Consider the following 20518-nt stretch of genomic DNA (forward strand, 5'->3'; position numbering starts at 1 on the left):
GCTCATGTCACCACTGGACAGGCAGGCCATGGCGCTGGCTCCGGGCACCCCAGACACGGGGCTCAGGGGACAGCTCTCCTCCTCACTCCTGTCTCCCAAATCCTTCCTCTCTCTCTCTCTCTCTCTCTCTCTCTCTCTCTCTCTTTTAAATATTTTTATTGATTTCAAAGAAGAAGGGAGAGGGAGGGAGAGAGAGAGAGAGAGAGAGAGGAGAAACATCAAAGATGAGAGAGAATCATTGATTGGCTGCCTCCTGCACACCCCACACTGGGGATCGAGCCCGCAACCCGGGCCTGTGCCCTGACCGGGAATAGAACCGTGACCTCCTGGTTCATAGGTCAGCACTCAACCACTGAGCCACACCAGCCGGGCTCCTTCCTGCTCACGCAGATCCCCGGGAGACGGGGGAGGAGGGACGGGGCTGGGCTGAGTGTCTGCAGGAGAAGGAAGGGCTCCCCCACGGGCTCCACTTAGAAAAGTTCCAGGGAGGGTTCTGGCTGGCCCAGCCCTGGGTCCCTGTGGCCAAGGGGCTGGTGTCCTGAGGAGCGTGGGGAGAGCAGTCCCCCAAAGGCAGAGGAGGTGGGACGAGGCAGGCGAGCTCCCTGTGGGCGGGGGCGGAACCAGGGCTTCAGCCGGCGGCCTGGCTCCGCGGTGGTCCTCTCAGTCACTAAGCAACACGACTCCTGATCACAGGCGAGGTCAGCATCCTGCCGGGAGCACCAGCCCGCTGCTCACTCCACTTGTGAGAGGGATGGTGTGACTCAGATCTCTCTGCGGGGAGGAGGATGAAAGGAAGCAGCTAATGGACTGCGTGGACTTCTGGCCTTGGCTACGGAGGCTGTCGGAGCGGCGTCCGCAGCCGACGGGTCCCGGATCAAGCCGTGGTCAACACCACGATGTTCGAAGCAGGTTGGAAAGACGTAAGCACGGATCAGTCGCTGCAAGCGGGTGGCCTCACCTGAGAGCCGCGGGAGCTCGTGGGTGAAGCTGGGACGGTGGCTGGTTGGCAGGACAGTGGGACTTGTTGGCGCAAATGGCTGCTGGCCGGCCAGGATGTCAGCTCACAGATGTGACCTCGGCCTGAAGAGCCCCTGAGTGGGGCCTGGGGAACGATGGCGCAGACGAGTCAGCTCTCAGCCTCCATCTGGGCCGCGCTGCTGGCAGCTGGAATAAAGGAGAAGCCTGTGGACTGACATCAACCTACAGGGCAAGGGAGGAGTGAGGTGTGGGGGCCATGCAGGGAGGGGCCGGGTCCTCGGAGGCCCAGGGGGAGTCAGCCTGGGCACCGGGAACCGATGGCTCTCATTCCCATGGGGTAACGTACAGCCAGCAGCCGAGACAGCCAGGGAAGAGCAGGTTTTCTGAGTCACGCTGTCCTGACCCCTACCCAGCTCTGCCACCAACTTAGCCCGTGTGAACTTGGCTGGTGGCAGAACTTGCCTGAGCCTCAGTTTCCTCACCTGTAAAATGAGGATAATTATGCTTTATTCCCAAGGCAGTTGAGATTAAAACTGGTAAGGAAATTGCCTGGCACGTGGCAGGCAGGTAGCAAGTGGTGGCCAGTATTACCTGCTACACCTGGAACCAAAGGCTTTTCCAGCTGAGTTCACCACCACCACCACCCTCACCATCATCACCATCATCACCATCACCACCACCACCATCAGCACCATCAGCACCATCATTACCACCATCGTCACCACCATCACCATCACCACCATCACTATCACCACTATCACCACAACTGTCATCATCACCACCATCACCACCACCATCACCATAACACCACCATCACCACCACCATCACCATCACCACCATCATCACCACCATCACCACCACCATCATCACCATAACACCACCATCACCACCATAACACCACCATCACCACCATCACCACCACCACCATCATCACCATCATCACTACCATCATCACCATAACATCACCACCACCACCATCATCACCACCACCATCATCACCACCACCATCATCACCATCACCACCATCATCACCACCATCATCACCACCATCATCACCACCATCACCGCCAACACCATCACCACCATCACCACCACCACCATCACCACCCTCACCATCATCACCATCATCACTACCATCATCACCATAACACCACCACCATCATCACCACCACCATCATCACCATCACCACCACCATCACCACCATCACCACCACCATCATCACCACCATCACTATCATCACCACCATCATCACCACCATCATCACCACCCTCACCACCATCATCACCACCCTCACCACCATCATCACCATAACACCACCACCACCACCATCATCACCACCACCATCACCATCACCACCATCACCACCATCATCACCATCACCACCATCATCACCATCACCACCATCATCACCACCATCATCACCACCATCACCACCATCATCACCACCATCACCACCATCATCACCATCATCACTACCATCATCACCATAACACCATCACCACCACTATCACCACCACCACCATCACCATCTTCATCATGATCTTCATCGTCATCACCATCACATCACCATCAGCATCACTACAAGCACAAAATTCTGTGGTGATTTCCTTTGCCCTACAGGGTAGAGCAACCAGCAGCAGTCTCCCCCTGGCTTGATTGTGTCAGGAGCCAGAAGGTGGGGACTGGACCCCTGGATTGGGGGCAGAATGAAAAAGGGAGCCTGAGGGTGACCTGGGAAAGTCGGCGCCTCTCCAGCCTCTGTCTGAGGCCGATTCTGCAAAGACTGAAAGGTGACCAGGCAGCAAAGGGCCTTTCTTGTGTCGTTCCCTTCCCTGGGCTCCTCGCTGCTGTTCAGACTCAGCTACGGATGGACTGCGCACCTCTTCAGGTCTTGATCGACACCTTCACCTTTCTAGGCGTCCGCTGGTGGCACAACAGTGGGGGAACCAAGGGTTCTGCTGCTATGAAACGTTGGAAAAACACCTACTTAGACTAGCAAGACCTCAAATAACTTTATTCACTAAAGGCCATTTGAAATAGTTGAGCATCTGACCAGTTGAGATGGGGCTGTGTGGGCCAGTGAGGGGATGATAGAGAGCAAGGAACACATGCCAGTGATGAACGGAGAGAACGTCCCTCCAGGCGGAAGCACAGAGAAGCAGGCTCCTGACAGATCCCCGCCACCCTGCCTTCGCCAACATTCCTTCACAAGAGCGGGAGGAGGTGGGGGAGCCCTGCGGGGACAGCGGGGTGAGCAGGGAAAGGACCGGGCAGGGACGTGGATGGCAGGGAAGCAGGAAGATCTGAAGGCCACAGGTGGGCAGGAAGGAGGGAGGCGCATCCGAGTTCAAGAGCAGACGGGCGGTCTTGAAGATTGGCCCGCATGCTGCTTCGGCGAGGCTGTCATGCTCCACATCAGGAGGAACAGGAAACACAAACTGGGAAGCTGCCATCACCCACATGCGCTTCCTTGGCTCCCTGTCCGGAGTCCCTGTCCCGAGTCCCTGTCCTGAGTCCCTGTCTGGAGTCCCTGTCCTGAGTCCCTGTCTGGAGTCCCTGTCCCGAGTCCCTGTCCTTCAGAGATGCTTCGAGCGCCAGCTGAGAGGCCCGGAGCGGCGGGCCTGGGAGGGGCTGCGTGAGAGGCTGGTCAGGGGGAGCCCGCAGTCTGCCGAGTGGGCCATCTGGCCACTCAAGTGCTAATGGGCCCGTTACCTCCCAGGGGCTGACCGCCGGGAGGAAAACAGCCATCCCGCCGCCACGGCCTCCTCGATGCCCATCAGCTCGAGTGGGAGATGCTGTTTTCCTCCAGAAGGTCTGCTCGTGGGCGATCTCTTGGGCCCGGTGGCAATATTTGCGAACCCCGAACGCCTAGGACCAGCTGCTGCAAAGCCACTTCCCGCTTCTGTGCCCCCCCCCCCGCCGCCCCCCCCCCTCCGGTTCCGCGCCCTGCGATTCCCTGTTTAGATTTGCAGCGTGAGCTCATCGCCTGGATGGCCCCAGAGCCCTCCGAGCAGCTGGCTCTCCCCAACTCCTCCTTCTGCCGCTTCCCTCCTCCCTGCTCTTCCAGAGGCTGCGAGCTGGGCTTCTCGACAGCATGCGTGTCATCCAAAGACATGCCCCTCCCAGGGGCGCGTGCAAACATGATGCTCCCACGAGGCACAGCCAGCTGCTCCGTCAGCACCAGTGACTGGAGGGAGTGGAGATCGCGTTTCCGAAGGGGCCTCAGGGAAGCAGGGAGTGTCCCCCCTGGCCTTCTGAGGAGCGGGCAGAGCTGCTGCAGCAGCACCTTAACTGTAAGGAATGGAACCCACAGACAACGGGATGTAGGGAACGGCACCCACAGAGAATGGGGTGTAGGGAACGGCTCCCACAGAGAATGGGGTGTAGGGAACGGCACCCACAGACAATGGGGTGTAGGGAACGGCACCCACAGACAACGGGGTGTAGGGAACGGCTCCCACAGACAACGGGGTGTAGGGAACGGCTCCCACAGACAATGGGGTGTAGGGAACGGCTCCCACAGAGAACGGGGTGTAGGGAACGGCACCCACAGACAACGGGGTGTAGGGAACGGCAACCACAGACAACGGGGTGTAGGGAACGGCTCCCACAGACAACGGGGTGTAGGGAACGGCTCCCACAGACAACGGGGTGTAGGGAACGGCACCCACAGACAACGGGGTGTAGGGAACGGCACCCACAGACAACGGGGTGTAGGGAACGGCACCCACAGACAACGGGGTGTAGGGAACGGCACCCACAGACAACGGGGTGTAGGGAACGGCACCCACAGACAATGGGGTGTAGGGAACGGCACCCACAGACAATGGGGTGTAGGGAACGGCACCCACAGACAATGGGGTGTAGGGAACGGCTCCCACAGACAATGGGGTGTAGGGAACGGCTCCCACAGAGAATGGGGTGTAGGGAACGGCTCCCACAGACAATGGGGTGTAGGGAACGGCTCCCACAGACAATGGGGTGTAGGGAACGGCACCCACAGACAATGGGGTGTAGGGAACGGCTCCCACAGTCAACGGGATGAGGGTCCGTGGAGCTCAGCGCAGACATGGAGTTCGTGGCGCGGGAGAGAAGCAGAGAGAGCACCAGGAGCCTGAATGGTCACGTCGCCCTTGCTTCCATTCCTATTATGATTTAATAAAAAATAAACCAAACCCAACACACCACCCACCCACCACCACCGCCGCCACCACCACCTCCACGTGCTAGGGATCGTGGGCTCACACACAAAAGAGCCGCCATTTGCAAACCCGCGTTGGTAGAATGTCGAGTGCTCTTGGCAGGGTCGGGCGGTTGTCATCGTGTCCTGGAGATGGCGGCTCAGAGCCGTGGCCCTCTCTTAGGCCTGGCCGGCAGGCGGGGGCTGGGCCGAGGGGCTGCAGAGTCCAGCTGAGCCCCAGAGGCCCTAATTGCCAACGCCAGGGCGCCTTAAGGGGTGGCTCTGGCTGTGGCCATGTCCAAGGCATTCAAAACTCAGGAGGCAGGAAACACCAAGGGCATTTTGGTTTGCCCTCTGCTATGGCGCCTGAGCTGCACTTCCCTAACCTAATTCCGTAGGCATCACCGGAGGAGGCTCACCGTGGGGGCATCGGCGGTGTCCTGCTGAGCTTGCGAGTGGGAGTTTGGGAAGGATCTTTCCATCCCTCACAGGCGGCCTGTTTTCTGGAGACACATCTCTCACCCGCAGGAGAGCCGCCAGCGACGGTGTAATTTGTGCTCTGCCCTGTGCGCTGCGGAGGCTTGAGAGGGGTCATCCTGACGATTGTGACCCTCCGGACCTCTTTGCACAGCCCACAGGCCCTTTTCTTGTGTGTGAGCGCGCCCCTGGCGCCGGTACACTGAAGGCAGTGGGGAGGAAACGCGCATGAGAGGGAAGAGTCCGAGGTGCTCAGAGGCCTCTGTGGCCCATCTCCCCATAGCTGAACCGTGTCCAGCACGGCCAGGGTGACCCTGAGGGGCGGGAGTGGTGGTGGTGAGGATTAGAAAAGATGGACCAGAGAATGAATCTGGGGCCGGGTGGGACGCTGCTCTCGGATGGAGAGACAGCGCCACGGCCTGCGAGCCAAGTCTTTATTTTATAGTCAGATCCCACGAGGCAAAGTCAGGGCGTGGTCAAGATGTTTACAACGTTCTCGCGGGTTTTGAATTTACTTGATTACCTGCATCTGAACTCGATCAAGCTTTGTTTGGGCAGCACTTGCTGCACCTCCTGCAGCCCACATCACTTAGCCACCTGGGCCCACAGGTTCGGACCATCAGGTCAAGCTCACAGCCACAGCCTTTGGCTGTCATTGTGCTGGGCCCTGCACGTGGCTTTGCCACGAGAGGACCGTGCCCTCTCATTAGTCCGAGGCTTGAACCTGTGGAGACGCTGTAGCGGCTCTCCACACATAGCCCTGACTTCTTTTTAAAAAATATATATTTTTTATTGATTTCAGAGAGGAAGGGAGAGGGAGAGGGAGAGAGAAACATCCATGATGAGAATCACCAATCAGCTGCCTCCTGCACGCCCCCTACCGGGGATGGAGCCTGCAACCTGGCATGTGCCCTGACCGGGAATCGAACCATGACCTCCTGGTTCATAGGCTGTTCATAGGTTCGTTGCTCAACCACTGAGCCACGCCGGCTGGACTGTCGCCTTGACTTTTCATCTTCCTTCAGCTGCTCAGGACTCTCTGAGGCCCCTGCGCCCCCGCCGTGTCCTGAGAATCACACGGGGATGCTCTGTCTTCCAATAAAAAACCTCAGACTTCCTCTCTGTGTCCCCCAGACCTTTCCAGAGCAAAGCGGCCGCTCGTTGTCCACAGAGCCCGCGTTGTCTACGCGAGAAAAGTGACGCGCAGTCGTTAATATGCTTCGTGTTCTATTCGGAGGCATGGCCGCCCTGTGGAGGCGGTGCTGGTGTAATTAATTGAATTGAGCCGTGCCCACCGAGAGAATTTTAAATTATATCGCTATTTGAATAGGTGAGGTGATTATCGCAAAATAAACATTCCCTTTTTCACAAAACTGGTGTTTGTCGTCAAGCGCTAGGAAGGCACTGAGGGTGGGAGCCCTCTCCGTGGCCTTGAGCCGCCACCGTTCACAGCAAAGACATAAAACGACGCACCTCGGCCGCGTGGTCGCCGTAATTGCCTGCCGTTTACCCACCTTGTAAAGTAAACGGCTCATGAAATGTGCGAGCACGCTCAAAACATACAAAGGAGGAGCTGGAGTGATTACGCGCCGGCTGCCCGACTTAATTATCAATGTTTTCCTTGCGGCGGAAGCGAGCGGGTATTAATCAGCCTCTGACGGGACTGGGAGCCCGGGCTCGGGCTGCAGAGGGTGTTCCCTTTGTTAAGCCTTTAATGGCCTCCGGTTGTTGGCTAATCCCCGGAGCGGACACACCCCGGAGGATCCAAGATTGGATCATGCGGAGCGGCTGGAGTTTTCACCGGCTCCAGGGCAGCGACGGGCCGGGCCTGCGCGAGGCCCGGGGAGCTCAGCCGGAGGACTGGCCGCGCCACCGGGCCAGCTGTCTCCGCAGTCAGCGGGCTGGCACCAGATGGAATCTGACTCACACTCCCCCTCCTCCCAGTCCCTGGTGCTGAGCCTTTCCCACCAACAGGTTTTCTCCTCAGCAGCCAACATGTATTGGCTTCCCCCGTTCTCCTTGGCCGGATCCTCAAGTGCACCAGCTCCTCCTTCCCTGGGCAGACCATCACTCGCGGGCATCTCACGGCAGCACTGGCAGCCGCCCTTCCTTCCTCCCCACCGTCAGCACCCGCTGGCCCGTCCTTCCTCCCTCCCCAGCGTCAGCACCCACTGGCCCGTCCTCCCTCCCCAGCGTCAGCACCCACTGGCCTATCCTCCCTCCCTCCCCAGCGTCAGCACCCACTGGCCCGTCCTCCCTCCCCAGAGTCAGCACCCACTGGCCTGTCCTCCCTCCCTCCCCAGCGTCAGCACCCACTGGCCTGTCCGTCCTCCCTCCCCAGCGTCAGCACCCACTGGCCTGTCCTCCCTCCCTCCCCAGCGTCAGCACCCACTGGCCCGTCCTCCCTCCCTCCCCAGCGTCAGCACCCACTGGCCCGTCCTCCCTCCCTCCCCAGCGTCAGCACCCACTGGCCCGTCTCCCTCCCCAGCGTCAGCACCCACTGGCCTGTCCTCCCTCCCTCCCCAGCGTCAGCACCCACTGGCCCGTCCTCCCTCCCTCCCCAGTGTCAGAACCCGCTGGCCTGTCCTCCCTCCCTCCCCAGCGTCAGCACCCACTGGCCCGTCCTCCCTCCCCAGCGTCAGCACCCACTGGCCTGTCCTCCCTCCCCAGCGTCAGCACCCACTGGCCTGTCCTCCCTCCCCAGCATCGGGAGGGCGCAGGCAGACAGATGCCCTCAGGGCGGGGGGTGAAATGGGCCGCCCACAGGTGGCATCTCTGCTGCAATAAGCGCAGGCTCTCCCTGGGTGGGGAGCGAGCCAGGAGCAACTTCACTGGGGCGGCACCGTTCTGCACGCCCCTCACAGAGCGACTGGGCACCGCGTTCTCGCCAGGACGCCCTTGTGCCTGGATCACCCGTGCTGCCTCCTTTGGTGCAAAATGAATTACAGAGGCACGGGCCCTGTCGGTGGGTAGGAAGGGATCGGGCATGTAGGCGTTGGGTCTGGTGGTCCAATTCAGACTCATCCTTGGCAGTCAGTCTTCCCAGGAAACCCAGCAGGAGTGCACACACCTCGGATTGGACTCCCGCTGCAGGCAACAGCGATCAATCGTGTGGAAGTGAAAATGACTCATTTAAAATAGAAGAGCTTGGCGGGCTCCACGAGGGGAGTGTGTGTATGTGTGAGAGTGTGTGTGAGTGTGTGTGTGTGTGTGTGTTGTGTGTGTGAGTGTGTGTGTGTGTGAGTGTGTGTGTGTGTGAGTGTGTGTGTGTGAGTGTGTGTTGTGTGTGTGTGTGTTGTGTGTGTGTGAGTGTGTGTGTGTGTTGTGTGTGTGTGTGAGTGTGTGTGAGTGTGTGTGTGAGAAAGTGTGTGAGTGTGTGTGAGTGTGTTGTGTGTGAGTGTGTGTGTTGTGTGTGAGTGTGTGTGAGTGTGTGTGTGTGTGAGTGTGAGTGTGTGAGTGAGTGTGTGTGTGTGTTGTGTGTGTGAAAGTGAGTGTGTGTGAAAGTGTGTGTGTGTTGTGTGTGTGTGTGTTGTGTGTGTGAGAGTGTGAGTGTGTGAGTGTGTGTGTGAGTGTGTGAGTGTGTGTGTGAGTGTGTGTTGTGTGTGAGAGTGTGTGAGTGTGTGTGTGAGTGTGAGTGTGTGAGTGTGTGTGTGTGTGTGTTGTGTCTGTTGTGTGTGTTGTGTGTGTGAGAGTGTGTGTGTGTGTGTGTGAGAGTGAGTGTGTGAGTGTGTGTGTGAGTGTGTGAGAGTGAGTGTGTGTGTGTGTGTGTGTGTGTGAGTGTGTGGTTGGGACCAGAGACTTCCATCCTCCATTAATTTCCAGAATGGGTTCCAGGGAGCAGCGTGGTCAATGGGAGCATCTGGCCTGCACACCAGGGAGCAGGCGGCTGAGCGTGGCCGCCAGCACTCAGCACCCAGGAAGCTGATCGCACGCCAGGAGATCAGCGTGCTGCCTCCTCGGTCCTGCTGGAGGCAGACACCAGCGCCGGCCCATTCGGCAAGGACATTCCTGGGGTTTTGTGTTGTACATTAACATCTTTGACAAAAGCTGCGTGAAGGCACTAACGTTAGACGCTGGCAGTGAGGGAGGGACTAGAGCAGGACATGAAAGAGAAGCAAACCTGGGACCTATCCTATATAATAAAAGCCTAATATGCTAAGTGTCTAGTCATCCGTTCAACCAATCAAAGTGTAATATGCTAATTACATGCTAAGGCCGCTCAACCACTCACTATGACATGCACTGACCACTAGGGGGCAGACGCTCCATCTGTTAGGTTAGCTTGTTGCTGGGGTCCGGCCGAGTGAGACGGGCCGGACATGCTCTGGAGGCCTCCTGTGGTCCCTCCCAGGCTGGCCAACCTCCCGCATCCTGATTGTGCACTGGTGGGGTCCCTTGGCCTGGCCTGCACCCTCTCGCAATCCATGCTAAGGTGCTGGGGTCCAACCCCAGCAGGTCCAGGGGTCCCCAAAGGTGTGGATGGAGTCGGCGAAGACTATCCACCCTCTTCCTACGGTGGAGTCCTATCCATCCCGAGAGTGGGGCTTACCTAGGGGTCCCTGTTCGGGCGCCAGATGCTGGGGTCCTGCCCCAGCAGGGGTCCCCAAAGGTGTGGATGGAGTCGGCGAAGAAGGAATGACACGGAGACAGCGTTCAGTTGATCAGCAGCCTAGCCAGGATCTCCAGCCAAGTTCTGTTCAGGATCTCCAGCGAAGTTCTGGTTAGGATCTCCAGCCAGGTTCTGTGTCCATGTTCTCTTGCTAGGTTCTCCAGGTTCTCCAGCCAGGTTCAGTAGCCATGTTCCCTCGCTAGGTTCTCCAGCCAGGTTCTGTCCAGGTTCTCCAGCCAGGTTCAGTCACCAGGTTCTAGTCAGGTTCTCTTGCCATGTTCTATCCAGGTTCTGTAGCCAGGTTCTGTCTTTAGGATCTTCAGCCAGGTTCTCTCGCTAGGTTCTGTCTCTAGGTTCTGTGGCCAGTTTCTGTCCAGGGTCTTTTGCCATGTTCTCTCCAGAGAAGTTCTTCTGTCTCTAGGTTCTGTCTCTAGGTTCTGTCTAGGTTCTGTGTCTAGGTTCTGTGTCCTGTTGTCTTGTTACATCTGTATTTATACCAGTTGATTCCAATCCTATCAATCTCTATTCCAAAGGTTAGGGCGTTTCTTATCTCCATTCCAGGGAGTAAAGATTATATAGCTTAAGCATGATTGTTCGTAGTTAAGGTGATTAATTACCTGCCTGGCACTTAGTTAAGGGGTTTTATTCCCTCCCTAACTTCAGGGGAAAATCCCTACCTGGGAAAACAACCTTTCTCAGAGAGGTGACCTTGGTTAAAACACATAGTGCCAAGAAGGTGAGCAAACATATTAAGAACAGTATGCCATATATGCCAGGTCCCTTGAAACAGCAAGGATGGACCGGCTCCCGGCACTAAGGGACACCCCCCCCCCCCGCCCCGAGTGCATGAATTTCGTGCACAGGGCCTCTAGTGTTAAAATAATACCTACATGTCCCTGCGCAGCTTTAATGATTTTGGCCCCTGGCGAGCTGTCAGGGCTGAGCTGGGAGCTCCCATGCCTCGCCCACAGCCCCATGCTTGGTGGTTGCTTTCTTTCAAAAAGACACCAGGCGAGGGGACAGGAAACTGGGGTCCAGCAGGGGACGTGGGAGCGTTGTCACATCACGACAGCGGGCGGAGGGACCTCGGCTCCCCAAGCAGCCACGGGTACAGGATTCTGAAAACCGCCCCAAACTCAGCTCTCCCTCCTGCTGCTTCCAGGCTCGGGGGCGGGGCGGGGGGGGGGCGCGAGGGGCAGCCATGAAGTCCTTCCTCACCGTGAGGGCGGAGCCCCGCCTTCGGAGGAGTCAGACAGGAGGCCGGTTAGAAAACGCCGCTCAGACCCGGCCGGTTCATCAACCTATGAACCAGGAGGTCGCAGTTCCAATCTCAGTCAGGGCACATGCCCGGGCTGTGGGCTCGATCCCCAGAGAGGGGTGCACAGGAGGCAGCCGATCCATGATTCTCTCTCATCACTGATGTTTCTCTCTCTCTCTCTCTCTCTCTCTCTCCCTCTCAGAAATCAATAAAATATATCTTTTAAAAGAAACATCCCCTGGGGATGACCCTTACAGGCGTGAGGCTGAGAGAGGAAGCCCGCCAGGAAAGGGGGCGCCTGTAGGAGGCGGCACGACCCCTTCATGCAAAAGCCAGCAACAGACACGGCTGCCCACGGCCTATGGCTGAGGGGCCTGAGAGAACTTTCTGGAGTGCTGGGTTCTATACAGGCTTGGCGTGTGTTTACTTTACGAAGTTTATCAAGCTGTGCACTTGGGGGTGTGAATCCACTCTATGTCACACCTCACCCATTCTGCCTTTCTAGCATCCCTCCCCCCGACTTCTAACTCACATGCCAAGAAACGTATAGGGAACGAGAGCTAAAGTGCTGTGGGCTCACCATTTAATTTTAACCAGATTTAACATTGTGCGGTTTCCTCCAAACCCTTTTCTTTCCTTTTTGAAGAAACAAAGCATTACCAGGGAGCTGACGCCCTTGGCGTGCCTGCGTCTGCCCCCCCCCCCCCCCCCCGGCCGGCCCTCCCGCCCTGCATTTGGGGTTTCCATTCTCATTCGTGTTCTGCACCTTCCCCACATGAGCACGTTGTGTGGCCGCAACAGACACGCTATTCTGCAGGCCTTTAGACTTGACCTCAACGGAAATCATTCACCACTCGCTTTTTCAGGCAAGAGCTTTTGTTCTGAGGATTATTTCTATAGATCGCGTCGCTCTTGCCTTCATCGTAACCACCATATAGCACTCCATTGCAAAACGCCCTGCAGTTTATGTATCCGTTCCCGTAAAGATAGGCATTCAAGTGGAGTGGCCAAGACTGGGGCTGCTCCCCAAATCCCTTCTCTCTTCCTGAGTCACTGCCTCGGGGGTGTGCCCAGTTAAGGGAACGTTCCCTACCGTCTTGCTCCCAGGGGTGGCCACGTCCATATTCTGGGGTTCCTGGGTGAGACTTAAGTGAGGGCTCCTTTACAGACGGGCAGACTGGGGTACGCCCTTTGCTCTCCCTCCCTTTCCCTCTTCTTGTTGCTCAGAAGTGGGGTTTGGTAGCTGGTGCCCCGGAGCCGCCTGGGACCACGTGGCCACGCTGAGGATGGAGGCCACCGCTGGGTCTGACACAGCAGGAAGACGGACGAGGCTGGGTCCCCAGTGACTGGTGGAGCCTTCTCCCCAGCCTGGACTTCTAACCTGAGGGAACAAGCCCTTACGTAGCCAGTCTCTCTCACTAGCTGCCGCACATTACGTGCCATTCCTCACCGACGGGGCGGGGGGGGGGGGGGGATGGCAAGCACTAATGCCGCGAGTGGCCCGATCGGCCTCACTGTGTGCACCTGGGAGCTTCGCCAGGGCCCCGCATTTCATGAGTTTTTATGCTCCTTCTCATTTCCCTCCGATCCCGAGTCTCTGCTGGTCATACAAGGAGTTCCTCACGGTCGTTTATGCCTGACATGCCTCTGTTTTGCCTCGGCTGCTGAATGACAGTTTAGCTGGGTATAGCGTCCCAGCGAAGGTGTTAGTTGCTTTGCTTTTCCTTCTTTATTACGCTGAATCACTTTAGGAGCAGAAGCGCCTGAAGGCCTTTTTAAGAAACGTGTCTCTATTGTGCGCATTGCACGGGATAATTACACACATTGTGTGCTTATCTGGAAAGTGTCCGTCCCACCTGAAGGACGTTGGTTTGTTTTGTCCGCTGCCGTGTACCCGACCCTAGAACAATGCCTAGGCATGCAATACGCACTCAACAAACAGTGCTGAATGAATGAATGAATGAATGAATGAATGAATCCCTCCCTGGGCCCCCGTTCTCTGAGGGCAAGGCGGGCGTATTCCTGTTCAGGGTTGAGTCCTAGTGCCTTGCCCCGTGCGTGACGCAGTAGGAACTAAAGAAACACTCGCTAAAGAAAGAAATGAATTCGCCCGAGTTCCAGAACAGAGCAGAAACAGTCGTCTCAGCAAACAGTCCCCTTTGAAAAGGCTCTCCGGAGTCCTGTGGGTTCGCATTTCCTTTTTGCGCGTCCTCTCCCGCTGCCTGGGGGCTGGGCAGACAGGGCTTCCGTGAACGCCAGCCCTCCTTGGGGGGCTCCCTTCACCCACAGAGACCTGCTCACACGGGGAGAATGCTCTCCGGCGTCGCTGGGGGCCTGGCTGAGCCCTCGTTTCTGAAGGACGGTGTCGCACCCTTGCTGGTGGCTCCCTCCCCGGAAAGGGTGTCCCACAGGACAGATGACGCCCAGATGTGGCCGCACAGCAGGCCCGGCGCTGATGAAATATTCAGGACTCGCCACTGGTCCCGGGAGGCCGGGGAGGACTTGCGCGGACTGTGCATTAAGGCCACTTAGGAGGGAGGCGGGGGTCCGAGGCCCATCGCGCAGGAGCCGGTAAGAGCTGCCCCCTGAGAGCGCTAATGCCCTTCGATCTGGCCACTTAGGAAACAGGAGGGACGATTAGGGCTGGGAAAGCAGCCCGGCCTGCGGCCCTGAGAGGACACAGGGGTCACCTGCGTGTCAGCACAGGGAGAGGGTCATCCCTGAAGCCCCAGGGCACCCGCCAGCCCTGACCCTCGCCATGCCCGTGGCCACTGTGCTGCTTCCCGCTCCACTCGGTCCTAACAGCTCTCCACCGACCGTCGGTCTCACACCCACAGTCCCGCTTCCGGTGGTTTCTATAGACACAGATGGCACGCTGACCCCTCAAACCCCCCCCCCCCATTTCAGACACCCTCTGCCCATCGGGCCTCAGGGCACATCCCTGCCCCTGCTCACTCACCGGACCACACGGCTCACTGACAGCCACGGTGGGGAGGGACAGAAGAGAGGAGAAGATGCCAAGACGGATGTGTGAGCGAGATTTAAAACCACGTTTCCCTGGGCTCCTGGAGGGCAGGCCTTTCCCCGGACTGCGCCCCCCTCGGCCGTGACGGCTCCCCTCAAACACGGGAGCATCCACAGAGGAGGACACCCTCCCGAGGCGGCAGAGGCAGGCAGGACGCGCCCAAGGGAACGAGCAGAACCGGGAAAGCAAAGCTGTCGGAGCCTCAGAGCAGGCCTCCCGGGCACAGGAGCGCGGCTCTGCTGGGGGGAGCGAGTGCGGTGTGAGCGTCACAGCCGCCCTCTCCTGTGGACAGAGGACAAGTGTCCTCGCTCTGCTCTCCCCCCCCCCCGCCCCCCTGCAGAGCCGCGGGGTCAGTCCCTCAGGGCAGGGACTCGGTGGGCAGCTCCCCATGTCTTCCGGGTAAAGATGGGCGACAGCAACGGTAAGAAAGTCGCACGTGGGCCGCGGGTCCTGGCGAACCCGAGAGTCATGTGCTCAGAGAGCTGCTTCCTCCGCTGGAATTAGGTTTCTCTTCCCACCAAACGAGACTTGTTGGAACCCACCAAGAGCTCCAGGCCGCTGGGCATCTCGGTGGGCCGCCCCTCCTGAGGGCCGAACGCTGGCAGGTCCGTGTGAAGTTCAAGGCCGAGGCTGGTTGAGACAGCAGCGCCGTGTGGAGTTACCCACGGCTCCAGAGACCCCGGGGGGCAGCGTGCTCATGACTCACCCACTCTGAGGACAACAGAGGCTAGGGGACCCAATCCCTCCCCCCTCTGCACATGTCTCTGTGTCCCAGGTGCCAGGGCGTCTGGTGTGGGGACGCAGCACCCTCCCTGCCTCTCTGACCACACCTGGCCCGACGGTCAACGACCCTCACCAAGCGCCCGGCTGGCGGGGCTCAGAGGTTGAGCTTATGAACCAGGAGGTCCCAGGTTCGATTCCTGGTCAGGGCATATGCCCAGGTTGCAGGCTCGATCCCCAGGGTGGGGGGTGCAGGAGGCAGCCGATCCATGATTCTCTCTCATCACTGATGTTTCTCTCGCTCTCCCTTCCTCTCTGAAATCTATAGAAATATATGTATATGTTTTAAAAGTCACCGATTTGGGGAGACACAGCTGTTCTGTCTGGAGCTCGTGCAGCCTTGGAGACACGGATGTGTTCCTGGGTCCTGTCTGGACTGTGCGGCGGCCGCGCACGGGGCCACGCGGCGGTAGGAAAGCCCAGCCCCGATCCTGCGAGAGGACAGGACAGCGGTGGGGCCACCTGCCCGGCAGCTCCGCGCCCGCCTCTCTGCACAGCTGAGCGCCGTTCATTTATCTGAACATAATGGCTACGAGGCGGAGGAGGAACAACTGTCACTTTTTAAACACTAAGCTGCAGAGTCCACCATCGGGCCCTCGGAGGTCAGCGTGGCCTGCGCTGAAGGTGCTTCCGGGGTTTGCTCCTCCAGGGTTTGCAACGAGCCTCCCTGGTTTTCCCGAGACAGGGCTGTGGCTTATGATTCCAGAGCGCGGCCGGCCGGCCAACCGTCTGGATTCCAGCCTTGGTCCTAAAGCTTCCGAGCTGTGTGACCCTGGGCAGATCACTGTCCCTCTCTGGGCTGCTCCTCTATCAGTAAAGAGGACACAATGCACACGTATACACCACAGGACTGCCCACGTCACAGGACTGCCCACGTCACAGGGCTGCCCACGCCAGGGCTGGGCGGCGGGCAGAGATGGTCCCTGTGGGTCCCTCTCAGGGCACACGCACCCCCTCCAGGCCGCCAGACACCCTGCAGCCTCCCTCACTCCCTCGCCCTCTCCCCTCAGGAGCCCGCCATGTGGCGGGAGGGGGGTCTGGAAATGAACAGCAGCCACATCGCGTGCCAACCCCGAGAGCCGGGGAAGCGGGCGCCATGCAGCCCGGCCGGGACATCCCTCAGCCCGTCTGGCGGCCTCCTTGTCAGTAGCCGGAGAGGACACAGAGCCGCAGAGCCGTGGCGCTGTCCTCCTTCCAGAGGCTGGTGTCACCCCTCCAGAATGGGTGTCACCCCTCCAGAACGGCCCGAGGCCTGCGGCTGCGGGAGAAGCGAGTTGGGGCCCCCTGGATCTGAGCGAGGCTCCCCCCAGCCAGTGTCCGCACCACCGCGGGCTGTGGCCGGGGACTGTCCACCCTCCACGCGGCCCCAGGACCCGCTCAGCCATGAGGGCGCGGCTCCGCGGGGCCAGGCGCCTCCCGTGGGCCCTGCGGGCTGAGTGCGGGCCGGCTGTCAGGGACGCGCGAGGACGGGCCCGAGCGGGCTCCGCAGCCGGAGGTGGGCAGGGAGGCCCCCTCAGCCCCCTCAGCTTCCCGCTCCAGAAACCGCCGCACGCTGCCCTCGGGAGGGGGGGGACGGAGCGCCCAGCCACGCTCACGCGAGACCAGGAAGCTGAGCCAGGCAGACGCCCCGGCCACCGGCTTCCGCCGCAGCAGCGCTGGCCTGTCAGCACCGGCCGCTAACGCCCCTCTGGCTCTGCCGCCACGAGACCTGAGTGTGAATCCGGACTCCGCCGCTGCCTCGCTGGGTGACCCGGGGTAAGTGACTCAACCTCTCTGAGCCTCAAGGTTCCAGCCGGAACCAAGAACGAAGTGGACGGAAGTCACGGGAGGAAAGAGGACGCTCCCGTGAGGTGCGGGGCCTGGCGCCCGGAGGGGTCAGCGGGCGGTGGCGGTTCATACTGCCTGTGGCCCGCAGCCCCCACTCCGCTGGCCTGTGGGCCCCAGAGCTGCTGGGCCCGGCTCCCCACACCGCCCCGAGTCCAGCCGGCCGTCCCCGCAGGTCCCGGCGAGGCTGACGGACGCACATCCCGCCAGGACATTTTTCTTAAGGGGCCCTCCTGGCCAGGATGGGCTGAGGGTTATAAAGTGTGGTGAGGAGTTTCAAGGTCAAACCCAGTGCTTCCTGTGAAAATAAATGACGGCACTCCATTCCGCTGTCAAGTCCGCCCGCGTGATGGAGCGGCTCCCGGCCGCGCATCCTGAAGACTGTAAACGTCTGGGAGATTTAGGGGAGCTGTGCTCGGGGAGCGCATTAGACGGCGCGCGTCAATGGATCAAACAGCCGCGGGGCTCCCTCCCAGGGCACAGCGGCCCCTTTCATAGGCTCTCCCTCCGCCCCTGGAGATAAACTGCTCCATCCATTCCGGCCCACGGACAGGGCACTTGTTCCGAACGGAGCGTGCTCCCTGTTTCACCCCAAATGGAAGCGCACGCTCTTGCCAAGCCGGTCCCCCGCTCTTCGATTATCGTCCGATGCCATAGAGACGTCCCCCGCCCCTCGCTGCGGCTCGGGTGTGCGGACACGTTGAGCTCCTTGCTGCTCCCGCTGAAGTGCCTCTAATGACTCCCAGGGCGGTGCCACGCGTGTCAGTTTAATCCGACATAAAATTAGCAGAGTGTGACGCCGGCCCGTGTGCTCCCAGGAAGGCACCGTGTCCACGCGCTTCTATCCTGGGGGAGGCCATTTCACCACGAAAATGTTCACCAGGAGCCTCACTGGGCCACGCGGACTGGGGAAGAGCTGCCACGCGTGGTCGTCCACACCGGCTCCTCATGTCGCGGAGCCTCCATGGCATCTGCTCTCGCGTCTCGGCAGCCACGCGGCCTCGGGCGTGAGGCCTGGCGAGAGCGGCGGCCAGACCCCTGCCCCGCCTCCCGGCCTCTCTGTTAGCTGGGATTCAATCTCTTCCGTGGAGGACGGTTCCAATCGAGTCATTTAAATGCCCTCGGTGACTAGACGATGCATCAGGCAGCCGGGGGGACCGCCTGTCGGACGGAGCATCCATCACCGGCCTGACTCCTCGGCGGGCGAGCCGCACATCACTCCTCCCGCCGGCGGTTTGTCAGAGCGGCCCCCGCGCCCGCCCCAGGAGGGCCGGAGCCACCCCTGATGGAAGGGCTGCCCGTCGTTCACCGCCGCAGCCGGGACAGCGAGGCGGCCCTGGTGGTGGAGGCTGCGCGCTCCTGCCGGAGGCGCGGGCTGGAGTTCGCCCTGGAAGGTCAGCAGGGAGCAGCGTAGGTGACTACAGACTTTTTATAAAATACAGCTGACTTACCCTGTTCTCATCCTCCCTTTCTACGTGGCTTCTGAGAACCACTAAATCCTGTCCATTTCATCTTCTAAATGTTGTGCAGGTTTCCACTTGTCACCCTCTCCAACACCACAACCTCCACCACCACCACCACCACCACCACCACCATCACCACCACCACCATTACCACCACCACCACCACCACCACCACCACCACCGTCACCACCACCACCATCACCACCACCACCACCACCACCACCACCACCACCACCATCACCACCACCACCACCACCACCACCACCACCACCATCACCACCACCATCACCACCACCTCCACCACCACCGTCACCACCACCACCATCACCACCACCACCACCACCACCACCACCACCACCACCATCACCACCACCACCACCACCACCACCACCACCATCACCACCACCACCACCACCACCACCACCACCATCACCACCACCACCACCACCACCACCACCATCACCACCACCACCACCACCACCACCACCACCACCACCATCACCACCACCACCACCACCACCACCACCACCATCACCACCACCACCACCACCACCACCACCATCACCACCACCACCACCACCACCACCACCATCACCACCACCACCATCACCACCATTACCACCACCACCACCACCACCATCACCACCACCACCACCACCACCATCACCATCACCATCACCACCACCATTACCACCACCACCACCACCACCATCACCATCACCATCACCACCATCACCATCGCCGCCACCACCATCACCACCACCACCACCACCACCACCACCACCACCATCACCACCATCACCATCACCACCACCACCACCACCAACATCACCACCACCATCACCACCACCATCACCACCAACACCACCATCACCACCATTATTTCCCTGTTCTCTCTGGAGGCAGCCAACATTACACATTCATTAAATTCTTGATTTTCTATTTTCTACATATTTGTGCAATTATAAATAATGTACAGTAAGCTTTGTGTATCCTTAAACTTTTGTATAAAAGTCATACCTTTCACGTTACTTTGAAGCATTTGTTCCAGGAGACCTATTCATTCTGGCACGTGGATTCATTTCTGACTGATATTCCTTCTGTGCGTTTTCACAGTCTATTGCCCGTTCTTGTACCGGCGGTCATTTGGGCACTTTAGCAGACTCCGCAGGGGTCACGCACACACGCACCAGGGCTTCTCTAGGGCAGACATCTGGGCGCAGAATCGCTGCTCTGTCTTCCACGGGTGTGTTTGGCCCGTTCACCTTTAATGTAATTATTTGCATGTTTGGGACTAGAACCACTTTCTAATTTTACCTGTAGGTGCATGTGAATCATCAGTGTGATGTGGTGACCAGAACACTGCTGGTGGGAATCCCACTCCACAGCCCACCGGAATGAATTACTGACATACGCCACGCTGGCAGGTGTCACATCACGGATGAATATCTGATATCGTCTGCCGAGTAAAAGGTGTCCTGAGAGTTCACGCTGAATGCTTCCATTCGTGTAAAGCTAGGAAGCAGGCAGGGAAAGGAGCCATCGCCCCTGAAAGGACCGGGTGAGGATTCGGATTCGCTGCGAGTGAGCAGGGGAGAGCTTTCGGGGTGATGTGGTCGTTTTCTACAGTTTGGTCGGTGTTGTGGTTACACACACATTGCATTTCACAGAACTTGGGGATGTACAGCTCGTGGTTTATGCGTTTCTGTGTCTGTAAGGCTTTACCTCAAAACAAACAAGCTGCAAGCACATACTGGACTCTGGGTAGTGGTGTGCTCGCTGCGGAAGTGAGCTTTCTGGTGGCTGCAATCTGTTTGGAAATGCACCAGAAACAAGGTAGCTAACGAGTGGACAGAGGGTGGGGAGCTGGACCGGTAGGTGACAAGCGAGTGGAATAAAATGTTAGTGGCGACGGGGTCGTG

At 59.0% G+C, this 20518-nt stretch overlaps 1 protein-coding gene across 1 annotated transcript; it reads left to right on the forward strand.

Annotated features, from left to right (window-relative positions):
* Window positions 1-1112: 1112 nt before the first annotated feature.
* On the forward strand, window positions 1113-19403 carry LOC132236179 (basic proline-rich protein-like; the record flags this gene model as incomplete). The annotated part of the gene is given in 9 exon segments (XM_059699554.1): window positions 1113-1184; window positions 1757-1778; window positions 1781-1841; window positions 1876-1905; window positions 1941-2096; window positions 2129-2279; window positions 2282-2439; window positions 2472-2507; window positions 18689-19403. Coding segments are annotated over 9 exon segments (1401 nt in total), but the record flags the coding sequence as incomplete, so codon positions are not given.
* Window positions 19404-20518: the final 1115 nt, after the last annotated feature.

Source organism: Myotis daubentonii, chromosome 5 (assembly GCF_963259705.1).
Source record: "Myotis daubentonii chromosome 5, mMyoDau2.1, whole genome shotgun sequence".
Taxonomy (NCBI): Eukaryota; Metazoa; Chordata; class Mammalia; order Chiroptera; family Vespertilionidae; genus Myotis; species Myotis daubentonii.